The sequence below is a fragment of the Triturus cristatus genome, chromosome 10 (genome assembly GCF_964204655.1).
Source record: "Triturus cristatus chromosome 10, aTriCri1.1, whole genome shotgun sequence".
Classification (NCBI taxonomy): Eukaryota; Metazoa; Chordata; class Amphibia; order Caudata; family Salamandridae; genus Triturus; species Triturus cristatus.
In genome coordinates this window covers 368,323,342-368,344,065 of record NC_140593.1, presented here as the reverse complement: position 1 = coordinate 368,344,065, position 20,724 = coordinate 368,323,342, and the positions used below count along the sequence as shown (strand labels likewise).

General features: G+C 44.7%; 1 protein-coding gene across 1 annotated transcript in view; it reads right to left on the bottom strand.

Annotated features, from left to right (window-relative positions):
* Positions 1-20,724, bottom strand: part of DNAH11 (dynein axonemal heavy chain 11) — a 3,007,685-nt gene that overhangs the window by 2,591,754 nt on the left and 395,207 nt on the right. Inside the window, exon 3 of the mRNA XM_085631597.1 lies at positions 19,331-19,521. Within this exon, the coding sequence (XP_085487723.1) occupies positions 19,331-19,521 (191 nt within the window). The remainder of the gene's footprint in view (positions 1-19,330; positions 19,522-20,724) is intronic.

Sequence of the window (20,724 nt, the reverse complement as noted above, 5' to 3'; positions counted from 1 at the left end):
ATCTCAGACTACCACATACCGTGTGCACAGGGAGACACAAATCAAGACATGGGGGTGAGAGGTAGCATAAGGGACATCATGCACCCTGTGAACTACGGTGATCTTAAGCGATTGACCATTTATCTCCATTTTCCCCATTTGATACACTGCAAAGGAAAAGCCAGGCTGGTGGATGCCCCTGAGACCCCTAATTGACGTCCATGTACCCTGCCACTCAAGTCAACTCACTGAAAAATACTAGAGACAAAGGAGGGAATACTCAAATCTCAAGCACTGGTTAGTGCACCAGGGAGCATTCCATTCCAGTTAGTTTTGTCTTAGTGCGTCAATTATGGAATACCAAACTGGTAAACCTCAGGAGGTTGAGCGCTCTCTGCTGAGCTCTGAGTGTGATTTCCAGGTTTGATTCCTGCAGGAGCAAATCATCTTTCTGAGGTCGGTAAAATTAGTACTTATTTTGAATATGTAATTATAGTCGAGTGCAAAATGTTCCCTAAAAATCGCCCTGGTGAAAGTGCTATAAAAATAACATATTGGTATTCATATAATTATCATTAGTGGAGGGAGAACACATGATTAGAGATCATTTCCTCCCTTTTTGGCAGTCGATAGTCTAATGCTACACTGCCCACTGATGCACAAGCTGCCAACGGATAGAAAGACTGCTCTATTAACATGACGACTGGAATTATGGAATTGTGTGGCATTTTCCATTTAATTATGGATTTGCCGCACTTACAACACACTCCATCTTGTTCTACAGAATATGCAGACTTTAAAAAAGGAAAACTGTTGTTTCCAGGTCAAACGGATCAAACGTTACTCAAAACACTACCATACAAGTTGCAGCACAGTGCCAGACCTTATGTCACACAGAGAAAGATCACCTTTCAGTTGCTGAGGCTGTATTTAGGGGTTTAACGGATATTAAGAGGTGAAACCTTTGCCCATACAATTTTAAAATGTGTGAAAATGTTCCGCTGATTAGTCTTACTTTTATTTATTATTCAGTTAAGGTGTGCATTATTTCATAAGTAGTCACCTGACAGTGAGAGATCAACAAAATAGTGACAGAATATTTTGCTCTTTTTTTTAGCTGTCTTGATTTCCACCTCCACACTCACTGTCCCCGTCGCCATCCCAGTATCCATACTTATTTTCAATGCAGTTGAACTGCTGCATTGAATTGCTTGGAGGTGGGCAGCCACCAAATTAACAGAAAAGCCATGCCAGGAATCTGGCTTGGATCATAGATCCTGTCCACGAGCCAAGCCATGATGTTTGATTTAATCATTTAGCAAATATCATGTAAAATAAGATAACATTCAAGAGAAGTGGATTTCTTTAAAATGTGACTCATTGGAGGTAATACATCACCTTAAAACATTAAATCAAATAGGTTTTTGTAAAACTGGCATTCAAAACTCACATATTTGAAAGTGCTATGATACTCATTAATAGAAAAAAAATGTTGGTGAAGTAAAACATTTGCCTAAAGCCACACAATTTGAGAAGGGAAACCACGATGTATCTTGGTTTTCGAATTTAACATTGTGCAAATCAGCCAAGAAATGGGTATTTGTTAGGTCTCTCCTAGCGGTGCAGCGCGCATGCGCTGCACGCTCTGCGAGACATTGTGAGAGAGGAGATTTCAGAAGGGGACTTGAAGCCCTGACCATCATTTTCATTGGGTCGTGTCAGCGTTTATGCTAAGCGCTGGCTTCCCATTGAAAAGGAAATGTCTTGGTTACCGCCCTGTCTCCCTTTTGGACCGCTCATCCGGACTGGGTCGTTAGCTTCACTGCTGTGGTGAAGCTATTTCTTATTTTTAGGAGGCATGTAGTTACGGATCATTTTTCCCAAGTGTTGTTTTTCCAGCTTTTTTCACTCGCACACTTGTTTATTTAATTAATTTTGCCTTGCGTGCTCTTTTTTCACTCGCGCGCTTGTTTATTTAATGAATTTACTGCCCTTTTCCTTTTTTCCCCACTCTCAGGCTGGTTTATTTAATTAATTGTGCCTTTTGTGCTCTTTTTTTATTCGCACGCTGGTTTATTTAATTAATTTTGCTGCGCGTGCAATTTGTTTACTCGCATGCTTGTTTTTCCATTAGGGGCTTTACTTTGGCAATGGCGGCGCGTCTTTATTTTAGCATCGCGCTTTCACTACAACAATAGCTTAAAGCCGACCCCGCAAGTGCTGTGTGGGGCGGCAGCTATTCTTAAAGTGAAAGCGCGATGCTATACAGGCTCCTCAATCTCTCATCCCTTTAGAAACCATTCCAGTCTAACTAAAAAGACATCACATCAGCGGGCGGGGCTGCAAGCCACGTGAGCACTATCCCCAGGTGTCTCCTTCACGCAGCAGATTATGTTTAGACTTCCTTACCGATTATTTAAATTTCACGCTGATTTTGAGCGCATTTTAGAATCAACGGGGCCTCTAATACTTACTTCAAAATCTCCCGATTGAGGCACAGCATTTTCGTCAAATCACAGTTGATCGCACTAGGTGTGGCATTTACTTTTGGAGTTGAAGAACTGTGCTGATTTATCCTGGGCCTGCGCTAACGTTCTCCTAATCACAAGAGTTAGCGCACATGCCCCCTTCATGCACTGCGCGCAGCCTCCTGACCAGGCTCAACGCTCCTCTGTATTCATTTTACGAACAAACGGGTCTTCGAGCTGTATAAGCTTTAGAGCAGGAGCTGCAGGTTAGTATTTCCCTTAATCGGTGTATCCCCTGCCCGCCTCGTTATGGGAACGGCTGGCAGTGGTCCAGTGACAGTGAAAAATACTTTCAAATTAGCCAAGGGCTTATAATAATTGTTGACTGGACGTGAACGGGAACGGACGGAAACTCCATTCGGTGGGAAATGGAGGAAGCTGCCAGCCATAGAGCCCAAAGGAAAAGGCATGTTTGTCTCTTCTCACATTGGTTTGTGTCATGTTAAGGGCATGTGTGGCCTCGGGACCCTCCAGCTGTCCTCTGTTAGGTGCGACAGTTACACCCACTCGTGTCACCACATGCTGATAGTGGAAGTCCTGCATGCATAGGGAAATAATCTGCGCCTTACATTAATGAGGTGAGGGAGGATGCACAGGCGGTGGATTTGCAGAGAGGGGATGCACAGCTGAGACCCCAAGACTGGGCAGTTGAAGGGCAGGTAGGCTGCACGGCCGGGGCACAATTTACGTTGTAAAGAGGGCAACTGGGTGTGGTGTTGTCATCCGTGGGATCGGTGAGCTTGTTCTTCTAACGCGCAGGGATGCCTTTTACATTGTTTACTCAACTTGCATTGGGGACAATAATTTTGCACAGCAGTCCTGCTTTCGCACTAACTTATTTTGTCGTTAAACACGTGAACGGCTATATTTTGACGTCTCTTCAATGGCTTTGGGTATGTGCCTTGCAACGATCCTGTGAGCCCTGCTTTTGCGATTTTGGGCTGCTTTCCGTGTTAATTTTCTTAAGTTGCGCACATTTGCGTTCTATACTTTTGGATAAATCTGTCGCTTGCATTTTCTGCTCCTCTTGGTGTGTGGGGAACGAAAGGCTGCTTTTTGGGAAGAGTAGCTGCTGGCTGTTTATGTGCCTCTGTAAAGTGGCATTTCATGTTCTTAAAAAAGCAGTCTGTTTGAAGTATTCCGTGGCTACCGGTGCTGCTATTTGATGACCTAAGAGTGTGTCCGTCTCCTGCATATAAACACTTGGGAGTGGTTACCACTGAGGAAAATTGTTACTTGCTCATTCTGTGGAGCAACGCTCTAGTCCGTGTTCTGCCACTTGGACTGTTTGATTATGTAAACAACCCGAATGCGGTCCTAACTGGTCTAGGCATTTGTCTCTGCTGTGCGTGCTGCCGAACGTTCAAAAATGACCTCTCATTCTGTGGACTTCCAGGGTGTTCATGCACTGCATATACAGTCTTTCATGGCTCTAAAACGCAGCCAGAGGTTTCAGATTTGGGATCTGTTTAATGGAAGCAAATCGGCCGTTGATGGGTTTTAACTTATCTTATATTGGCAAAATTTCCCGTTTTTCCATTGGATATACATTTACTTTGGAGTGTTAATATAAAAATCGGTATTTGCGGGCATGTTGATCTCTCCACATAGGAGCAGTGTTCATGCCCTTCCTTATGGCATGTGCACCATACATAACTCAAACGAGTTGTCTCTTAATCACTTTGTAAGCATTCAGTTGGTCACAGTGGCGTTAATGCATACAAAAGTGCAGTTAAATTAAACCAGACACTGGTGGTAATCATACCTTCTGGAACTAAATGTGCAGTTTGTTTGCGGTGAAAATGTCTACCTACTGCATTCTTTTATATTTATTTGGTGCCTCTTTAGCTGGAAGAAATTGTTTGAGCTACTAGGGTGTTTTTATAGTTTCTTCAAGATGGCAAATAAGGGTTTCAAGCTTTAGTGTTGTAAATTTGATCTGACAGTTGGTGACTGAATTACATCTTCAACAAAATCAGAACGTAACTTGAACATTTTCCAGCGTGTGCACTTCTAGTTTATTGACCATTGTTAGAACTGGGGATCTCTAGTTGGCAGAGGTAGGTACCTTTGACCAAATAGGGACACTTGCTTCTAGTCAGGGTAAGGAGGTACACTTCTAAAATAACCCCTGCTCACCCCCTTGGTAGCCTTGCATGAGCAGACAGGCTTTTCTCAGAGGCAGTGTGCAAAGCATTTGTCAACACATACAGTAACCCAGTGACAACAGTACAGATGGACACCACACAAGTTGTAGTATAAAAATAAGTATTTTTATATAGACTTAACACAAGACCACAAACAACAAAAATCCACAATACTGTACTTTAAAAATGGTAGAAATAGCTTAGTTCTCTTAAGATGTAAAATGCGACACTTTGAGTTCAATGAACCTTAGGATGCGTAACGCTATGCAACGAAAGTGGTGCAGGGAAGGTGATGCGTTGGTTCCTTACACTCAAGAACAGTGATGCATCGGGTCCCTACTGATGCGTAGGGGATGCGTCGGTTCTTCTCTGCAAGGGGAGGTGATGCGTCCCGCAATGCCGTGATGCGATGAAGATCCGGTGCGATGAAACAAAGAGGGCATCTTCTTCTTGATGCGACATGATGCGTGCACGCCCGACATCCGTGCAGGCTCTCAACGATTCTTCTGAGCCGCGACAGGTCCTGCGACATGCTTCCCGGTGATGCTGCAGTGTCTGATGCGACGTCGATCCTTTTCTCCGGCGATGCGAGGCGCTTTGGCAGCGATGCGACAACTGCAGCGGCAACAAGCTTTCCCAGCGATACGACGACAGCGGCTGCAGCTGTGACACGCTTCTCTGATGATGCCGCAGCGTCTGATGCAACGTCGATCCTCTTCTCCGGTGAGGCGAGGCGCTTTCGCGTTGTGAAGCGACAGCGGCAGTTTGGCGACACACTTCTTCGTGCGTCGCACTTCCAGCTCCTTGCGACACGCAGTCCCTCAGAAAGCCCAACACAACTGCAGACACTTCCAAAGAAATCTTGGGGAGCTGGTGAGTGTAGTCTGTTTTCCCTGAGACTTCAGCAGGAGGCAAGCTCTTTCTCAAGCCCTTGGATATCTTTCACCAGTTGAATAAAGTTCACACAAAGTTCCTCTCTCCTTTCTTTGGCAGTCAGGCAACCACTGCAGGCCAATCCCTCAAGCTTAGGGATAGTCTCTCCTCAGTCTCTCTGGTTCCTCTCCTCAGCAAAGGTTTCTTCTTGTTTCCCAAAAGTTATCTAATGTTCTGGGGTCTGGGTCCCCCTTTTTATACACAGCTTATCTTTGTTCTCTGAAGGCAGAGAGGCCTTTGCCTAGTCCAAACCAGTTCTGGTCAGTCCTGGAGCACTTTGTTGACAAGACTTCTTCTTTCCTTTCACAGTGCAGGCCAGGGACATCAGATGCACCACCACAGGAGGTGGAGCTAGCATTGTGGAGGGAAGACACAGCTCTATTCAGGTCCCAGGTGAAACTCCTCCCACCCATCTACATGCAGATCTCTCTATTCAGCCCTGTGCTGACTCACCCTGTCTCCTGGAATCCCCCAGCCCCTGTCACTCAAATTCCAGACAAGGAATACACAACCTAGCAGAGGCAGGCTTGGATGGGTAGACAAGAAAAGACCTACTTTCTAAAAGTAGTATTTTCAAACACAGAATGTTAAAACCAACTTCACTAAAAGATGTATTTTATCATTCTGAGTTCAGGCATACTAAAGTCGAATTTCTACCTAGTTCCCCGAGTCAGTTAGGATTATAAGATGTAATTATCAAACTGCCCATTCTGGCTTATGGGGAACAGGTAGCCTTGCAATAGTGAAAAACGAAAATGGCTGTAATTCACTATTAGGACATGCCACACACATCAGGGCTTGTCCTACCTTTTACCTACAACGCATCCTGTCCTTGGGCCTACCATAGGGGTGACTAATATGCAGAAAAGGGAAGGTTTAGGGACTGGCAAGTGGGTGCACTTGCCCAGTCAACATGGCAGTACCAGACTGCACACAGGCTCTGCAATGGCAGACCTGAGACACACGTTTACAGGCTGCTCCTGTGGGTGGCACAAACAGTGCTGCAAGCCCACCGGCAGAATTTGGATTTACAAGCCCTGGGCACACTCAGTGCATTGTACTAGGGTCTAACAAGTAAACCAAATCAGCCAATCATGGAGTCACTAATCCATACATCAATTTATAATAGGGAGAGAAAATGCTCTTTAGCACTGGTCAGCAGTGGTAAAGTGCCCAGAGTCATAAAACCAACAAAAACAGGTCAGACTAAATCCAGGAGGAAGGCAAAAAGTTCAAGGGTGACCCTGCAAAAAGGGCCAAGTCCAACAACCATCCACAGACTTCTTTCTTAGATGGCATTTGCAACCCCTTACTTCTGGTCCTCCTACAGCAACCTTTCTCTGGAAGAGGTTGGTAAAACTACTGCTCCTGCGAAGCCTACACTCTGAGTTTAAGCTATTGGTATTGTAAATGACATTGCCTTTTATCTATGTTTTAGTAACGAAAACAAAAATAAAAGGCATTGTTATTTGCAATGTCAATAGCTCAAACTCGTTTGACTTTATCGAGCGTGGCTGCCGCTTCACGGACACCACGCTCTGCAATGCAATAGGTGTTGCTTTTGGTATTGTAAATAACAATGGCTTTTAATTTTTTATACAAGACATTGCCATTTACAATGCCAATAGCTTAAAAATTCGCAGCTGCGAGACCTATTGCATTGTAAATGCTTGTTTTTCCTTACGTTAGGGCTTTGTTTCAACTTATTTGTGCTTATTTCTGAAGTTTTTATATAGAGTGAACTCAACCCACAGGTATTGGGGTACTTTACTTGAGCTCTACTTACATTACATGTGCCCACATTCATTGTGTATTGGCATGGGTAGATTAAGTGGTTTTCCCAGAATCACAGGATGATGAGCGGATGCAGAGACTCGAACCTGGTTCCCCAATTACAAAGTTGGCAACCCTTGGCCTAATGCCACAGCCTGGGTGGAGGGAAGGAGCCAGGCAGAAGCCACATGAAAGTTCTGCTCATGATGGCCTCGAGGTTCCAACAGGACTATGAGCTGAGCCAAAGCCAGTCTTCAGGCTAATGCCTGGCTCAAGCTTTCAGTGTCTCCCCTACCTCTAGAATAGCTGTATAATGTCTAACAATTCTGTGATATTAGCATATGGTGTCCTGACTTACCTTACCTTCATTGCAGACCTTTTCTTTTTAGATATTGTGTCGAATTAACTTGGGATCTCTATTTATTTAACGCAGTATACTATTTATCTTTCAAAATTGTACAAATGCACTGTCTTCTGGTTTTAAGGAGGATTGGGAGAAAATAATTAATATCATCAGTGGCTTAAGTGCACTATGTTTGACAGGGAAGCCTGGGTTCAAATTCCATCTTTCCTGCAAGGTTAAATTGTGAGATCCTAGTCAAATCAATTTACTTCATGTGTCTAATGTACTGGATAGTGATATTTGAGAGTACTTTCAAGTAATTAAGTTTAACCCCTTCGCTGCGGCGCGAATTCCGCCGAAGCGCTGGGGGGGTGAGGGGTGAGCGCGGCGCCGCCATGCTCATGACGGAACCACGCCGTCATGAGTCACGGGCGAGCTGTGCTCCTGACGGCGTGGTTCCAACTCCGCCCACTCTCTATTTCGCCCGCACAGGCGGGGAATTAGTGCCGCGTGGGAGGAGCGGCCGCCAACAGCCGCAGCATGACGGAACCACGCCGTCATGAGCACATGCCGCCCGTGGCTCATGACGGCGTGGTTCCGTCATGAGCGCACAAGGGGTTAAGATGGACTGTGTACAATAAATCACTTGTAGTTTTTTTTTAGCCTGGAAAGTTTCATCATCCATAACAATAATATCGGCCATGATGTAAGGGACACTAGACAACGGGTTCACTTTGTTCACTCATGGTGTCAAGAGGGAAGGTTAATGGATTTTTAAAAGTTAATGTTTAGAAACTTTCATTTTCGATAAATGTAAATACAATGCTGTGATCTATTGCACTAAACTGAAACACTTCCATATGCGATTTTAAAAAGATTTTAGAAGTTACATAGCATGATAGTAGCACTGTATGTAGCAATAGATTTCATCATACAATTACAGAGGAACAGTGATGGGCTATTTATCAAGAGTTAACACACAATTTTTACATTTTTCTTTGCAACAAACTGACCCATAATAAACTGTCAATCCCACTTCCCTGCCCACTTGCTGCTGCTTTTACTATCAGCGTAGGGAAGCAGAGAAATGAACCCTGTGCTGCTTAGAATAAAGTATTCTAGAGGGGAAATCATGACAATGTGTCAGATATAGGCACCCTCAAACCACTTCCCGAGTAGTTATGTAGATGTGGCAAAATAAACCACTATATACAAATTGAGAGTGAATGTGTTCGGGGGATGGATTATGGGGGGGGGGGGGGGGGGGGAGTATCATCCTTGGTGCAGTGTTTCAAACTCTCCACAAAAATTTCCCATGCATGTGCAATAAAATATTTTACCAGAACGGCTCATTCCTCCCTGCATAACATGGTGCTCACATAGAACCAGAAGAGAGCAACGTTCATATTTTTGGAGCACCAAGATTACACGGTTGACGGTTGAACCCACTCGTCACCCCGTGGTGTCCCAGACACAGCAAGCCACTACTGGCCCTGCCTTTAACATAGAACCCGATCTGGCCGGGTTGGAATCATCACCGGCCTAACGAATATTATACTCTTGATTCATTTTCAGCCCTGAAGAGTCACGGATACGTTGCCCGCTTGATGAAACACGTGTTGGATGTTTTTTTCTTTGATGTTCTCCTTCTGAAGAAGAAGGTTCAAATATATTTCAACTTGAAAAAAAACGTCTAATTGTGTCTACCTTGTCTCCATTTCTGCTGTTACATTGTGTTTCTTGAAAAAGACACTCACTTACATCTATCTTAAACGTGTGCACAGGACTTTTGTTGTATTTACTGAGTGGGCCCTTGCCACTCCCATCAGGGGTTATTGGGGTTTTCTCTGACCTAGTAGCATCGTATTCTCCTTTGTTGTCAATTGCTTGAACTCACCGCTACCAGGTAGGGCGAAATTTTTCCTATATACTCAAAACCCTACACGGAACCCTCATGGTGCTCACATATCTAAACCAAGAGAGCAAGACCTTGGTCCAATTTATAATAACCGGAGAAAGTGAATATTGTGATTTTCTAGCAAAAGAGCCAGGTCTAGGACCTTGGTGGCGGTTTTCTCAAACTTTAGGCAGGGGCAATATGCTTATACACCTGCTCGCTCACTAAGATCTAGCAACCGGAATCTGCTTCTCCCATGTACAATCAGGAAAACCAAAACGGGAGGACGTGCATTCTCGCATCTAGCCCCTCTCCACTGGAATTGTTTGCCGGATGAGCTGCGCGCGTGCCCCAGTCTGGAACAATTTAAGAAGCTCTTAAAGACCTGGCTCTTCTGAAGCCATATTCCCTGTCTTAGCCGCTAGCACTGTGTCGCCAAAAGCGCCGAGAGATCCCTCCTGGGAAGATTCGCTGCGCAATAGAAGTCTTAAATAATAATATGTCCAATAGAACTACATCTGGGAAATTTGTTTGCATAGGTCCCATCACAGTTGACAGCTCATCAAGAAATCTCTGCCAGTTTTACTGGACTATGGGATAGACCAAATAATATGAAGAAAATTGGGTTCTAATTGCAACCGGCGAGGACATGCAGCTGCAACTACCGGGTATATTTTGTTAATTCAGTCAGGTATAAGTTAGGCTCAGTTCAGAATATTAAATTGAATATACTTATAATGGGAGCCATGGGATAGTTTGTGGGAATATTTCAATAGTTTAGCCCAATCCACATCATGCAACCAATTGACCATGTCGGTCTCTCTGTTAGTATGGAGAGAAGTTCTGTAGTGGTCCCCAGTTTGCAGGAAAGCTCTGTACACCCATCTTATCAGTGTACTGCAAGTCCCTATGGTATAGAGCTTTTGGAACACTTCAAGTGGAGGTGGGCTAGGCCCGAACATGAAATAGGGCATTTAATGATTGTTCAAGGTGTTTGTAAGGAAGGAATTGACCTGGGTGAAGTCTCTACTCTCCCATAAGGGTTTGGAAATCTAGTAGCTCACGGTCAACAAAACAATACCCCAATTTTGAGAAACCTGCAGCATGCCATTGATGGAGTTGCCCTGAATCGACTCATCCTGTGGGAGTGGGGAGGTTAACCAAAGGTTTTGGAGAAGCATAGAGTATCTTTGTGTTTTAGTAAGTTAATGGGTTCTAGAAAGGCAAGAGAAAGCTGTGGAGGATTATCCCGGGTGGCGTTGGGTAGAATGATCAGTAGAAAACAATGAGTAGTGTAGTAAGCTCTTCTTAAAAACTTTACAGGTAAACCCAGTCTTATGTGGGGCGGCAAGACAGTCAGCGAGCCACCTGAAGTAGATGTGCAGCGAAATAATAGTGTTCTAAGTCTCCAGACTACAGACAAATTGTTGATACCCAACATTAGATGTGAGACTGTCACCCACACCATCTGCTCTACCTCATTTATTTTTTAGGTTTAACATTGACTGGAGATTGAGGTGAGCTAGATGTTTTTGTTCAACTTGCCTAAACTAGCAGATGGTCACTTATTCGTGGGGTTGGGGGATCTTTATGCCCAACCTGAACGTTGTGAATTTTGAAGTAAGAGGAGTCTAAAAAGGATTTTTCTACAGAAATGAGCACAAGATAGGTGGAATAGATACAGAGAAAAAGTAACAATAATTGCCTATAATGCAATCCCACCAACTTTACATGGTCCATCTTCATATCTTACCTTTGTAGAAAATAACCACCAAAGACTTATCTTGACAAGATTCCGTTTTAACTATGTGACACTAATGTTGAGCTACCCTGCAAATGTCTTTTCGCAAAATCAGTTTGACTGTTGCCCCTGCGACAGAATGTCAAAACAATCAAGTGTACATATTTTGGTTTTTTGGCAATTGTATGTAAAGGAAAGAAAGAGATTTATTATCCCCTTTTTAATTTTTTTTTGTCCCCGCAGTTATATCACCTCATTGTCCATTATGCAACAGCTAGAGATGCCTTATTTGTGCTTTGTAACTTTTTATGTGCAACCGTAAACAAATCGCAACCTAGTTAACCGCTGATAAAATTTATATTTTACATAGATATGAATTTTAAGTTACATTTTATTATCGCCTCAGGTTTTTAAGAAAGAATGTATGCCCATGATGCCTTTTAGCTTAATTTATTGAATTGTCATTTGCACTAATGTACTTTATGCATTTTCTTTTTAAATGCGAAATAAAGTTATTTGATGATGATGGTCACTTATCTTAATGTTTGCCAAACGGTTTGCCATAGGTTTTAAAATGTTTAGAAACACTCAAAATGTTGCTGTTACTTTCTCTCCAAGAAAGTTTGGGTAAATCTGGATAGGGGTGCTGTACGTGACACAATGCTCAAAGGCCTTTTTTACTATCAAACGAGGATATAATGTGCCACCTATAGCATATCTAGAGGCATTCACATCAAGACCATAGTGAATAAATAGTGCATAGTAAATAAATGCATAGTTAACGTAGTGGGGTATGGCCTCTGTTTGGATGAGTCGGTAAAATTGTTCTGAGTTTTTGTCTTGAAATTTGACCCTTGTCCTGAATTTTGACCCTTTAGTCCTACATTTTTTTGAAGCCCTGTCTAGAATTTGCCTCCATGTGAGGTGGTCACCCTAATGCCAGATTCTTAAGCAGCCAAGAGGTACCTATAAACTGGGCTTAGAAGTATAATAGGGGACTGTATACAGTGTATGTACATGTGTTGCCTTTTAAAATAAACAAGGAAAATGAAAACATACTATTGACAAAGAGGAGGTTGACAGTTAACATTACACCATAAAGCTTTTATGGGCTTTTTATTGCCTATAATTAAGAGTTTGTTTTAATCTAGGATTGAGGACAGCCATATTGGGAAAACAGAGCAGGCAGATCCTTATCCAAATTAAATAGCTTGAGCGGTGCACGACAGCAGAAGCGATGGCCTGTGGAAGCAGAGTACAGAATATTCCATGTGCCCCTCCAGGCTACAGCCGCCCTACCTCAATGCTAATTGAACAAGCAGCATTTGTGGGAGTCGCCAGCTCCAAACTCTGTAACCTGCTGCATCCCCCAGAGATGGTTCTCCACCTGCTCTGCTTGCAAAAGAGCGAGTGACCATTTTTTCACGCTGCTTGTGTTTTAAAGCTAATTCTCAAGCATCGTCTCACTCACGTATGCAGGCCTTGACTTTCGCAGTGATGTGCGCGTTTAGTAATAGCTTGTGAGTGCTAGGAGAAAGTAAGGTAGACTATAAATGTCTTACTGTATTGGGTAAGACATTCCTATGTTGTCTCAGTGTTATTGGACGCCAAATTCTGAATTTTTACAAAAGGGTTGAAGTGTGTGTTGGAAACTGGTTTTCTTTGTAGATGCCCTGTACTTTTCCCCCCATTAAAACTGCCAGATGCTGGTTTTTTAATCTGATCATGCACTGGAACCTGCTAACCTGGCCCCCATGCCTGTGCTCTTTCCCCTAAAGGTGATGTGAATTTGTGAATCCAATATGTAAGGTACTTTGGCCCTCATGAGTCCCTAGTGTATGCTACCGGTTGTACCAAAGGCAAGGATGCGAAAGGGGTCACCAGGGCTGCAGCACTGTTTTGTGCCACCCTTTGTGACCGCAGTAAAAGTGCATGTGCAGGTCTGCCATTGCAGCTCTGCACGAGCAACCTGTCTGCTTGAGAGCTACTCTGCACACACTGTGAGCTGCAGACCCAGAGCACTGCTTAATGTATCTAATTCACTCCTAAAGTTGTCCTCCTAAGCCCAGGAGGCAGAGTGCATTATAGTAATGGTGTGGATATATATGTTTATACATACATATGCCTACAGTATCCCTGTATAGAAAGGTTTTACTTAAGTGACTAGTGGTCCATAGAATACCATAGGTTGGCTACCAAGAAAACTCGAGATAACCAGCTCTCTTAAGGAACTATTGAATTGTGTCATGTTTGGTTTCAAACACCATGCTTTTTCAGCCCTAACACAATTCTATTGCTGATGGTGAGGTGGCATGTACAGGGGTGCCATCCTGAGTGGGTGCCCCCTTAGGATACAGTGGCCCAGTGCCTTGGTGAGCTTCCCCGAGCCATATGCTGCCAAGACAAGAGGCTGCCCTGATGGTGGGGTATGCTAGCCTTTCCCAGAATGTAGACAACTTTCTGGGCAGGAAGGAGGGCACACCTCCTCCCTCCCAGGATGGCTACTGTTTACAGTCATCAAAGCAGTGAGCCTCAAAGGCTTTTACCACCTCTGATGTGTAATTACTTGTGCCCAATTCGAGGACAAAGCCCTCCCGCCCTGTACAGCTCAACAGGTGGGAAAATTAGTTATTCAGGAGGCATAAACCTCCAAAAGGCTAGCCACACCTTTAGGGTGGGCTAGGATGTCTGCGCAGCCACGGAAGGGTTCTGCCATTTTGGAAGACCCTAAATGAAAGGATTCTAGGTAGAAGGGGGATATACACCCGCAGGCTGTGGTCATCTCAGTGGTGGATTAACTGCAGGAACAGCTAACCCATTGGCCACTGTCCCTCACACCCTTAATGCCCCCTTAAACGAGGATTTAAGGGGCATCCCTGACACCAGAACCTCAGTTCTGACTCTGAATCAGAGAAGAGGCACAAAGACGATGCCTTCACCGACAACAGGACCTTGGACTCTGCCGCAGTGTAAAGATAGGACACTTAAGAGACCATACACTTGAAACATGTGTTTGACGTGTGTCCATGGCAAATGTTTGTTCTCAGCAAGAGGTACTCCAGTGGATGCCAGAAACTGAATCAGACTCCCTTGATTGGTGGCACCAGTCCCCTGCATGCTGCAGGAAAATAGATGTGCTTCATGACAAGAATTGCGACCAACTGGGCCAGTCTGCAGAGAAGTGGTGTTCTGTAAGCCCGGATTGGTAGCTAAACCTACACCAAGTTTCAAGCCGCGAATCCACTCTTGTCGACCGCCAGCAACAGTTGCTGCAGCCAAGGCTTGGTGATTGCCAGTCAGATGATCGACCCCATGAATGACATCGCCATCCCAAGAGCACCTCACAGTGACAGCGACCAACATCGGCAACGACCCCGCTGCTGTGTCCCTGCATCCTGAAAGTGGAGTCCTCGAGTTTATAGTAAAGGACTTTTGGCGCAACCTGCCCCAGTGATTGACAGCTGCCATCTACCTCTGCACCCGGAGCCACCGTGCAAGGTAGAAGTAACCCAGCTGTTGAACTTCGTTTCTAGGACCCCAAATGTTTTGGTCTGTGGGTAGAATGGAACTCCATCTCCACGACTGGGTTTGTCAAGTGCTGCAGGTTTGACAGCTCCTGCGGATCCCATTAAGAAACAAGGCTAGCCAAGTCACCTCTGCATCCGGACTCTCAGGGCAAGGTAACAAAGTAAAAGCTGTTAGAACTTGACCTCGGGAGCCGCATCACTTTATCCACAAGAGCGTTGATTTGAGCTCACCTTGCAAGTGACAGAGTAACAACTGAGCGTTTCCCCATTTATTTCAATGGGACCAGTTTGACAGATTTACTGCATTTATTTGTGAAAGCTTTAAAAATCCACAACTCCAGTTGTATGTATGACACAAAGTAAGTTCTGGTATCTATATTTATATAATAATGCACTATTTTTATAAATAGGTGTCAGATTTCTTTCGAGTCATCTTACTTATGAACCATTACGGTACCATAAAATGCTTAACCCATGTTCCTTCAGTAATGCCCGACTGCTCTGTGCCACACTACCAGGACTGAGCTAAAGATTATTGTTGTGGAATCCAAGGATCATCTCTGTGTATTGTGAGACTATTGCATGGCAGGGCCTCCCAGCCATACCACATAACATTCCACGTTCCAACAGTGTGTATCTAAAAATGTTCCAGACACAGTTATGTTATGGAATATAAATGTTAAGGGCTCAACAGCCAATGGAAAATTTTCTGATTTCTACTCCCTTCCCGGTAAAACATGAAAAACTGAAATCCAGCACTCATCCATATATAAATTCCTGAGATCGATAATAGCCTCCAAATTGTTGGTGTAGCATTTTCCTAATTCATCAATGATGTGAACAGTATATCATTGGTTGAAAACCTCTTGATAAATACCCTATTACTAATTGTTGGACTTGGCCCTTCTGGCAGGTTCACCCCTGAACTTTTTTTGCTTTTTACTGGTGACTTGGTGTGGTGATTTTTTGGTTTCTGCGCACTTTCCCTGTGTCCCAGGGTAAAGTGCGTGCGCACTCTGAGTGCATGTGGTGAGATAGGCCTGCCCTCCCATAGGAATGCATGGGGAATGTATGTGTCCCTAGTAGTTCCTGATGCGTGGGGTGTGCAGGCCCGAGTTTGGTATGTGCGGACTCGTGTGATTGAATGCTGCGCGATGATGTGTGCGGCGTGCATGTACCTAGTGTGGAAGTGCCACTTCTAGAAGTGGGCACTTCTGTGTGCAGTGTGTCTGGCGTGTGATTGGCTGGAGCTGGCTGGTGAGCCTGGCTCCAGGAGTCTGGTTGGGTCTGCCCCAGTGGTGAGTGTGAGATTAGCATGCTGATGTCTGGGGAGGAGTGCACCTTGGACCTGAATAGGGCAGGGTTTTCCCCACACAGTGCTGGCTCCGCCCCCTGTGGTGCGACTGACGACCCTAGCCCTGCCAGTGAATAGAGTGAGGGGCTGAGCACATCAAGGGTGCTCCCCAACCAGCTGTGACTGGTTTTCCCCCTCACCCTGAACCCAGAACAAAGGGTTTTGCTGTATAAAAATGGGGCTGTGTCCCCACAGAAACTGTTCTCTGCCAGGATCTTACCGAGGGGGGGCTGCTGCTGCTGCTGGACCAGAGGACCGCCACCTGGACTACCTCCCTGCCTGGAGGCCCAGTGAGCTGGCTCTGGGTCCAGCCTTGCCCCCCACCCCTGCCCTGCTGCATGCAGGGAAGAACTTTGCTGGACTTTGTGGTTCTTTTTATCCTAAAGCGCTGGGAGTGCTATTTGTGTCCCTAAGCGCTTGGAAGTGCTTTGATTTGCTTTTAGCGCTCAGGAGCGCTTTATTGCAGCCAGCCGGTGCCCACCCGGCATTCATCCCGCTTATTTAATTATTTAATTGGCGGGTGCCCACCCCGCATTGTAGTGTGCTTGCGGGTGCCCACCCCGCTTATTTGTTTATTTTACGGCGGGTGCCCACCCCGCCGTATATCGCACCTACAGAGGGAGCCTACCCCTCGTTGCCGCTGAGAAAGTCACCGCCGCGGCCCTTGTGCAAACAGGAAGCCAGGCAGTGCTCGTGTGACGTGGGCGGGGCCTCGTCCCAAATCAGGAAGTCGACGGGAGCCTACCCCGCGCTCCTACAGCCGGACGAGGGAAGCCCCGCGAGAGGAGAAGACGGGAGAGCAAGGGAGCCTACCCCGCCTCCCCGAGTGCAGCGAGTGGAAGCCCCGCAGACCGGAGTCCTGTCTTCGCCACCTCTCCCCCAGCCGGTAAGAGTTAAAGGGAGTCCGGGTGGGGAGAGGCGGTAGCAGAGCGGCCCCGCTCCAGAGCGGACCGCTCCAACGGGGCGCATTTTGTTTAAGAGCCGGGAAGGCTCCAACGTCTAAGGGGGCATTTTCCTCGGTGTCTGAGCGCGAGGCGCTCCAACGGGGTGATTGTGCTTCGTTGAGCCCAATGAGGCTCCCACGTGCTCGGGGGGCATTTTGTTCAGAGCCGTGAAGGCTCCAACGGTTGGGGCATATTTGTTTTCAGAGCCACAGAGGCTCCAACGGGGCACATTTGTTTACAGAGCCACAGAGGCTCTAACGGGGCACATTTGTTTATTGAGCCCACCAGGCTCCAACGTTTGGGGGCATTCTTGTTGGCAGAGCCCAGAGAGGCTCCAAGGTATGCCACATTTGTTGTAAAAGGCACAGTGGTGCCCTCGCTCACTTCTACAGCTGCCCAGCACTTCGTGGGCAGCTGTAACGTTTAGGTTGTCCCTTGTGCGCGCTGGCTTGCGCAGCCTGCACAGTCGCGCCCTGACATTGCCGGATATTGGATATTTCTGCACCCCTGAGAGGCCAGTTGGCCTGGGGACGGTTATTTTGTGTTGTGCCCTCGCCTAGGATACCTGGTGATTTTTATATTAGTACTTTTGCGCCTGCGCAATGTCTTTATGATATTCTCCTTCCTAAACTGTGTTTATACATTGGAGATTGTTTTACTAATAGTAGTCATGCTAGTGTGTTCATGTTTCCCTGCGTGATATATTCCTAAAGGTGGTTAGGGTTGCGTAGGTGGTACTTACCTGATGCTAGTGTGATGACGCTGAGGTCATTATTGCGCCAGTAGTTACTGGTTGGGTGCTACATGTTCTATTTTAGTGCTACAGTGATTGTAAGTGCTATGGTCTAAAGTTTTACTCCTATGTTCTAAAGTATTATTCCTACGTTCTAAGTGCTATTTCTACAAAGTGCTAATTCCTGACAGTGGTCCATGTGGCCCTGTCCCCTGTATATATAATCCCTTGTAAATTCTGCCCGTGCCTGTTGGCACATGGTAAAGTGTGTGTTTTTATCTAATGTGTTGTGTATAATACAAAGGTTATTTTTATATAATACCTTGTGTGGAGTTTCCTTTGTGGTGGGCCTTGGGTGTTGTTGCTGGGTGCGCGCGCAAACGCTTTACACATCGCCTCAGGGATAAGCCTGTCTGCTCGTGCCAAGCTACCAAGGGGGTGAGCAGGGGTTATCTTTGGCGTGTAACTTCCTTGCCCTGACTAGAGTGGTGGTTTCTGCCTGACTTTGGCGCAAGCCTTAGCCAACCAGAAATCCCATTTCTAACACTAATGCATTTCATATTGCTACTTACATCATAAAGATAAAAATCACACAAACTCAGGTGGACAAAAGAAGGAGAGGACAGTTGATTATCGAGATAGAGAACTGGTGAGTGAAATGACCCTGGCTTCGAATCCTCATGTCAAAGATCCTTCTTCAGAATCCATTCTAGCAACACACATTGAGAGAGGAAGCACGCTTAGTTTCCTCCAGTTTTCTCATATCAAGGAAACAAGTATGTTGTGTACCACTCAGCATAATAAAAATTGTACACTAGGAACATATCAACACATTGCAACAGTGAAAACATTTTAGGAAAATATATTTACTCATCTCCAATTTTGTTAATATATGGATTCTTTGACTAAACACCAGAAGGAAAAGGTTCTAATAGTTCTAATGTTGAATTGCCACTATTATTTTTAGAAAGAAAACCATGTAAATTTGAAGTATAAAATATCAGAATGGCTAATGAAACCACGGTAGACAAGGAAGAAAAATGTATTTGGTAATGAAGTGGGAATGCACAAGTGCAGCCTCATACATCTACAGAATACGGCCTGCACCCCATGAAAGGCAAACAGTTGGCATGCACACAATGACGTAGTTATTCCCTATTCATTTATTTACAACAAAAGGTGTTCCCTCACTCAGATCTACACTTACAGGTTCTGATCTGGAAGGTAATGTTTTATAGTCTTAGGTACGTCCTTAAGAGACCCGCCACATTTGAAAAGAAATGGTACCCCATCATTGTTTAGAATTTCCTAGTGTGGCATTCATTTAGACAAAAGCTTTGATCAATTATTCTTCCGATTAGTTTGTAAAAGTGGAGACAAGCTGCAGTTCCCAATTACTGAAATATATCTAAACATGTTGCCAGTTCTTACTTGTCGGCATGGTGTCGCAAGTCAAATTTCGTTCTTGCTGCCGGAATCGGAAGAAGTGTTTTTCCGCTTAGAAGTCCTTTCAAAACATGCGTTTTACTCTTCATATGTTCAACGTGATGTCCTACATCTTGGGAAATGAAGACTGGCCAAGACACGTGATTCCTTTTGTTCGAAATAACTGGAACTAACACCTTCAAAAGAATAAAGCAAAAGAAATAAGATTAGGCTAAAAACAAGCAATCACATTACAAACACCAGATTTTGCGATTTAAGTATTGACTTTTGGAAAGCCTAAAAGGCTCTCACAAGCCAATCACCGGAAAGGTCAGCGGTGCATTTAAAAAAAATGTAAACCATTTGTCATGGAACAAAGGTAGCTATGGAATTTGGAAGCAATAACAAGGAAAGCCTGCTGACATGGTTCCTATATTGGATACTACAAATACCTGTTTTCAGAGCCATGGAAAAGTATCTTTTAAATTGCATGCTAGGGTGATACTGTTGCAGATTCTATATGGTTTCATAAGGTCAATCTGAAGAGGTATGCGTGTGCCTTGAAATTCTAGACTCCCCAATCTTCATCTCAATCAGATACCCACTTTTACTGGATCAGAGGCAGCATTAAACCTCGGTTTCATGAGGCAATGTGTCCTAGCGTTAAGGCACCTCCCAATACACCAAAAATCAGAAGTCATTTGAATAAATGGTGGGGCCTACTCAACAACTGAGTTCTAGACCAATAGATTAGTTAAAGGTCAATACAGAGAAATGCAAAATCTGAAATTATTTGAAGTCCCAAGTGGGCAGCAGAATCGGGAGAGTAATGGACAGCTTCCCTACTAGAGCAGGAAAGTTGTCTGGCAAACTCCTCAAAATTGAGGGTTTTTACACTTGAAATTAACAGAACTAAAGAATCACTGTGGTATGAGGTAACATTTCATCAGCACATCAGATCACATTAAAATAAAATGTCATTTTGCCCTGACACCTAAGCACTTTCCCACTACATGAATTATTATTCTGCCCCCTCTATGCTAATGTCAGCCAAAGATGCTAGAACAAACTAGATACATGAAGAACAGCGTGTAATATGAATGAATAGGCACAGTGTTTTAACACAAAGACCTTGAAGAAATTGCTGCAGACTCACGACTGAGCCAAGAAAGTTCATCGAAGTCAGCAGGAACAACGGCAATACAAATCAAACGAGTAATGCTAATCTGCTTGGCAACAGGCTGCTGAAACAATGACCGTGAGATGTACTGGGGGATAGACGTGAGTGACTTCCATCTTAAACAAGATAGCGTTTATACCTAAATTGAAGCATGGTTAACAAAGATCAAAAAAGGGCACTTTTACACATTTAGAATTGGTTTCCAAACCAACAGTACTAT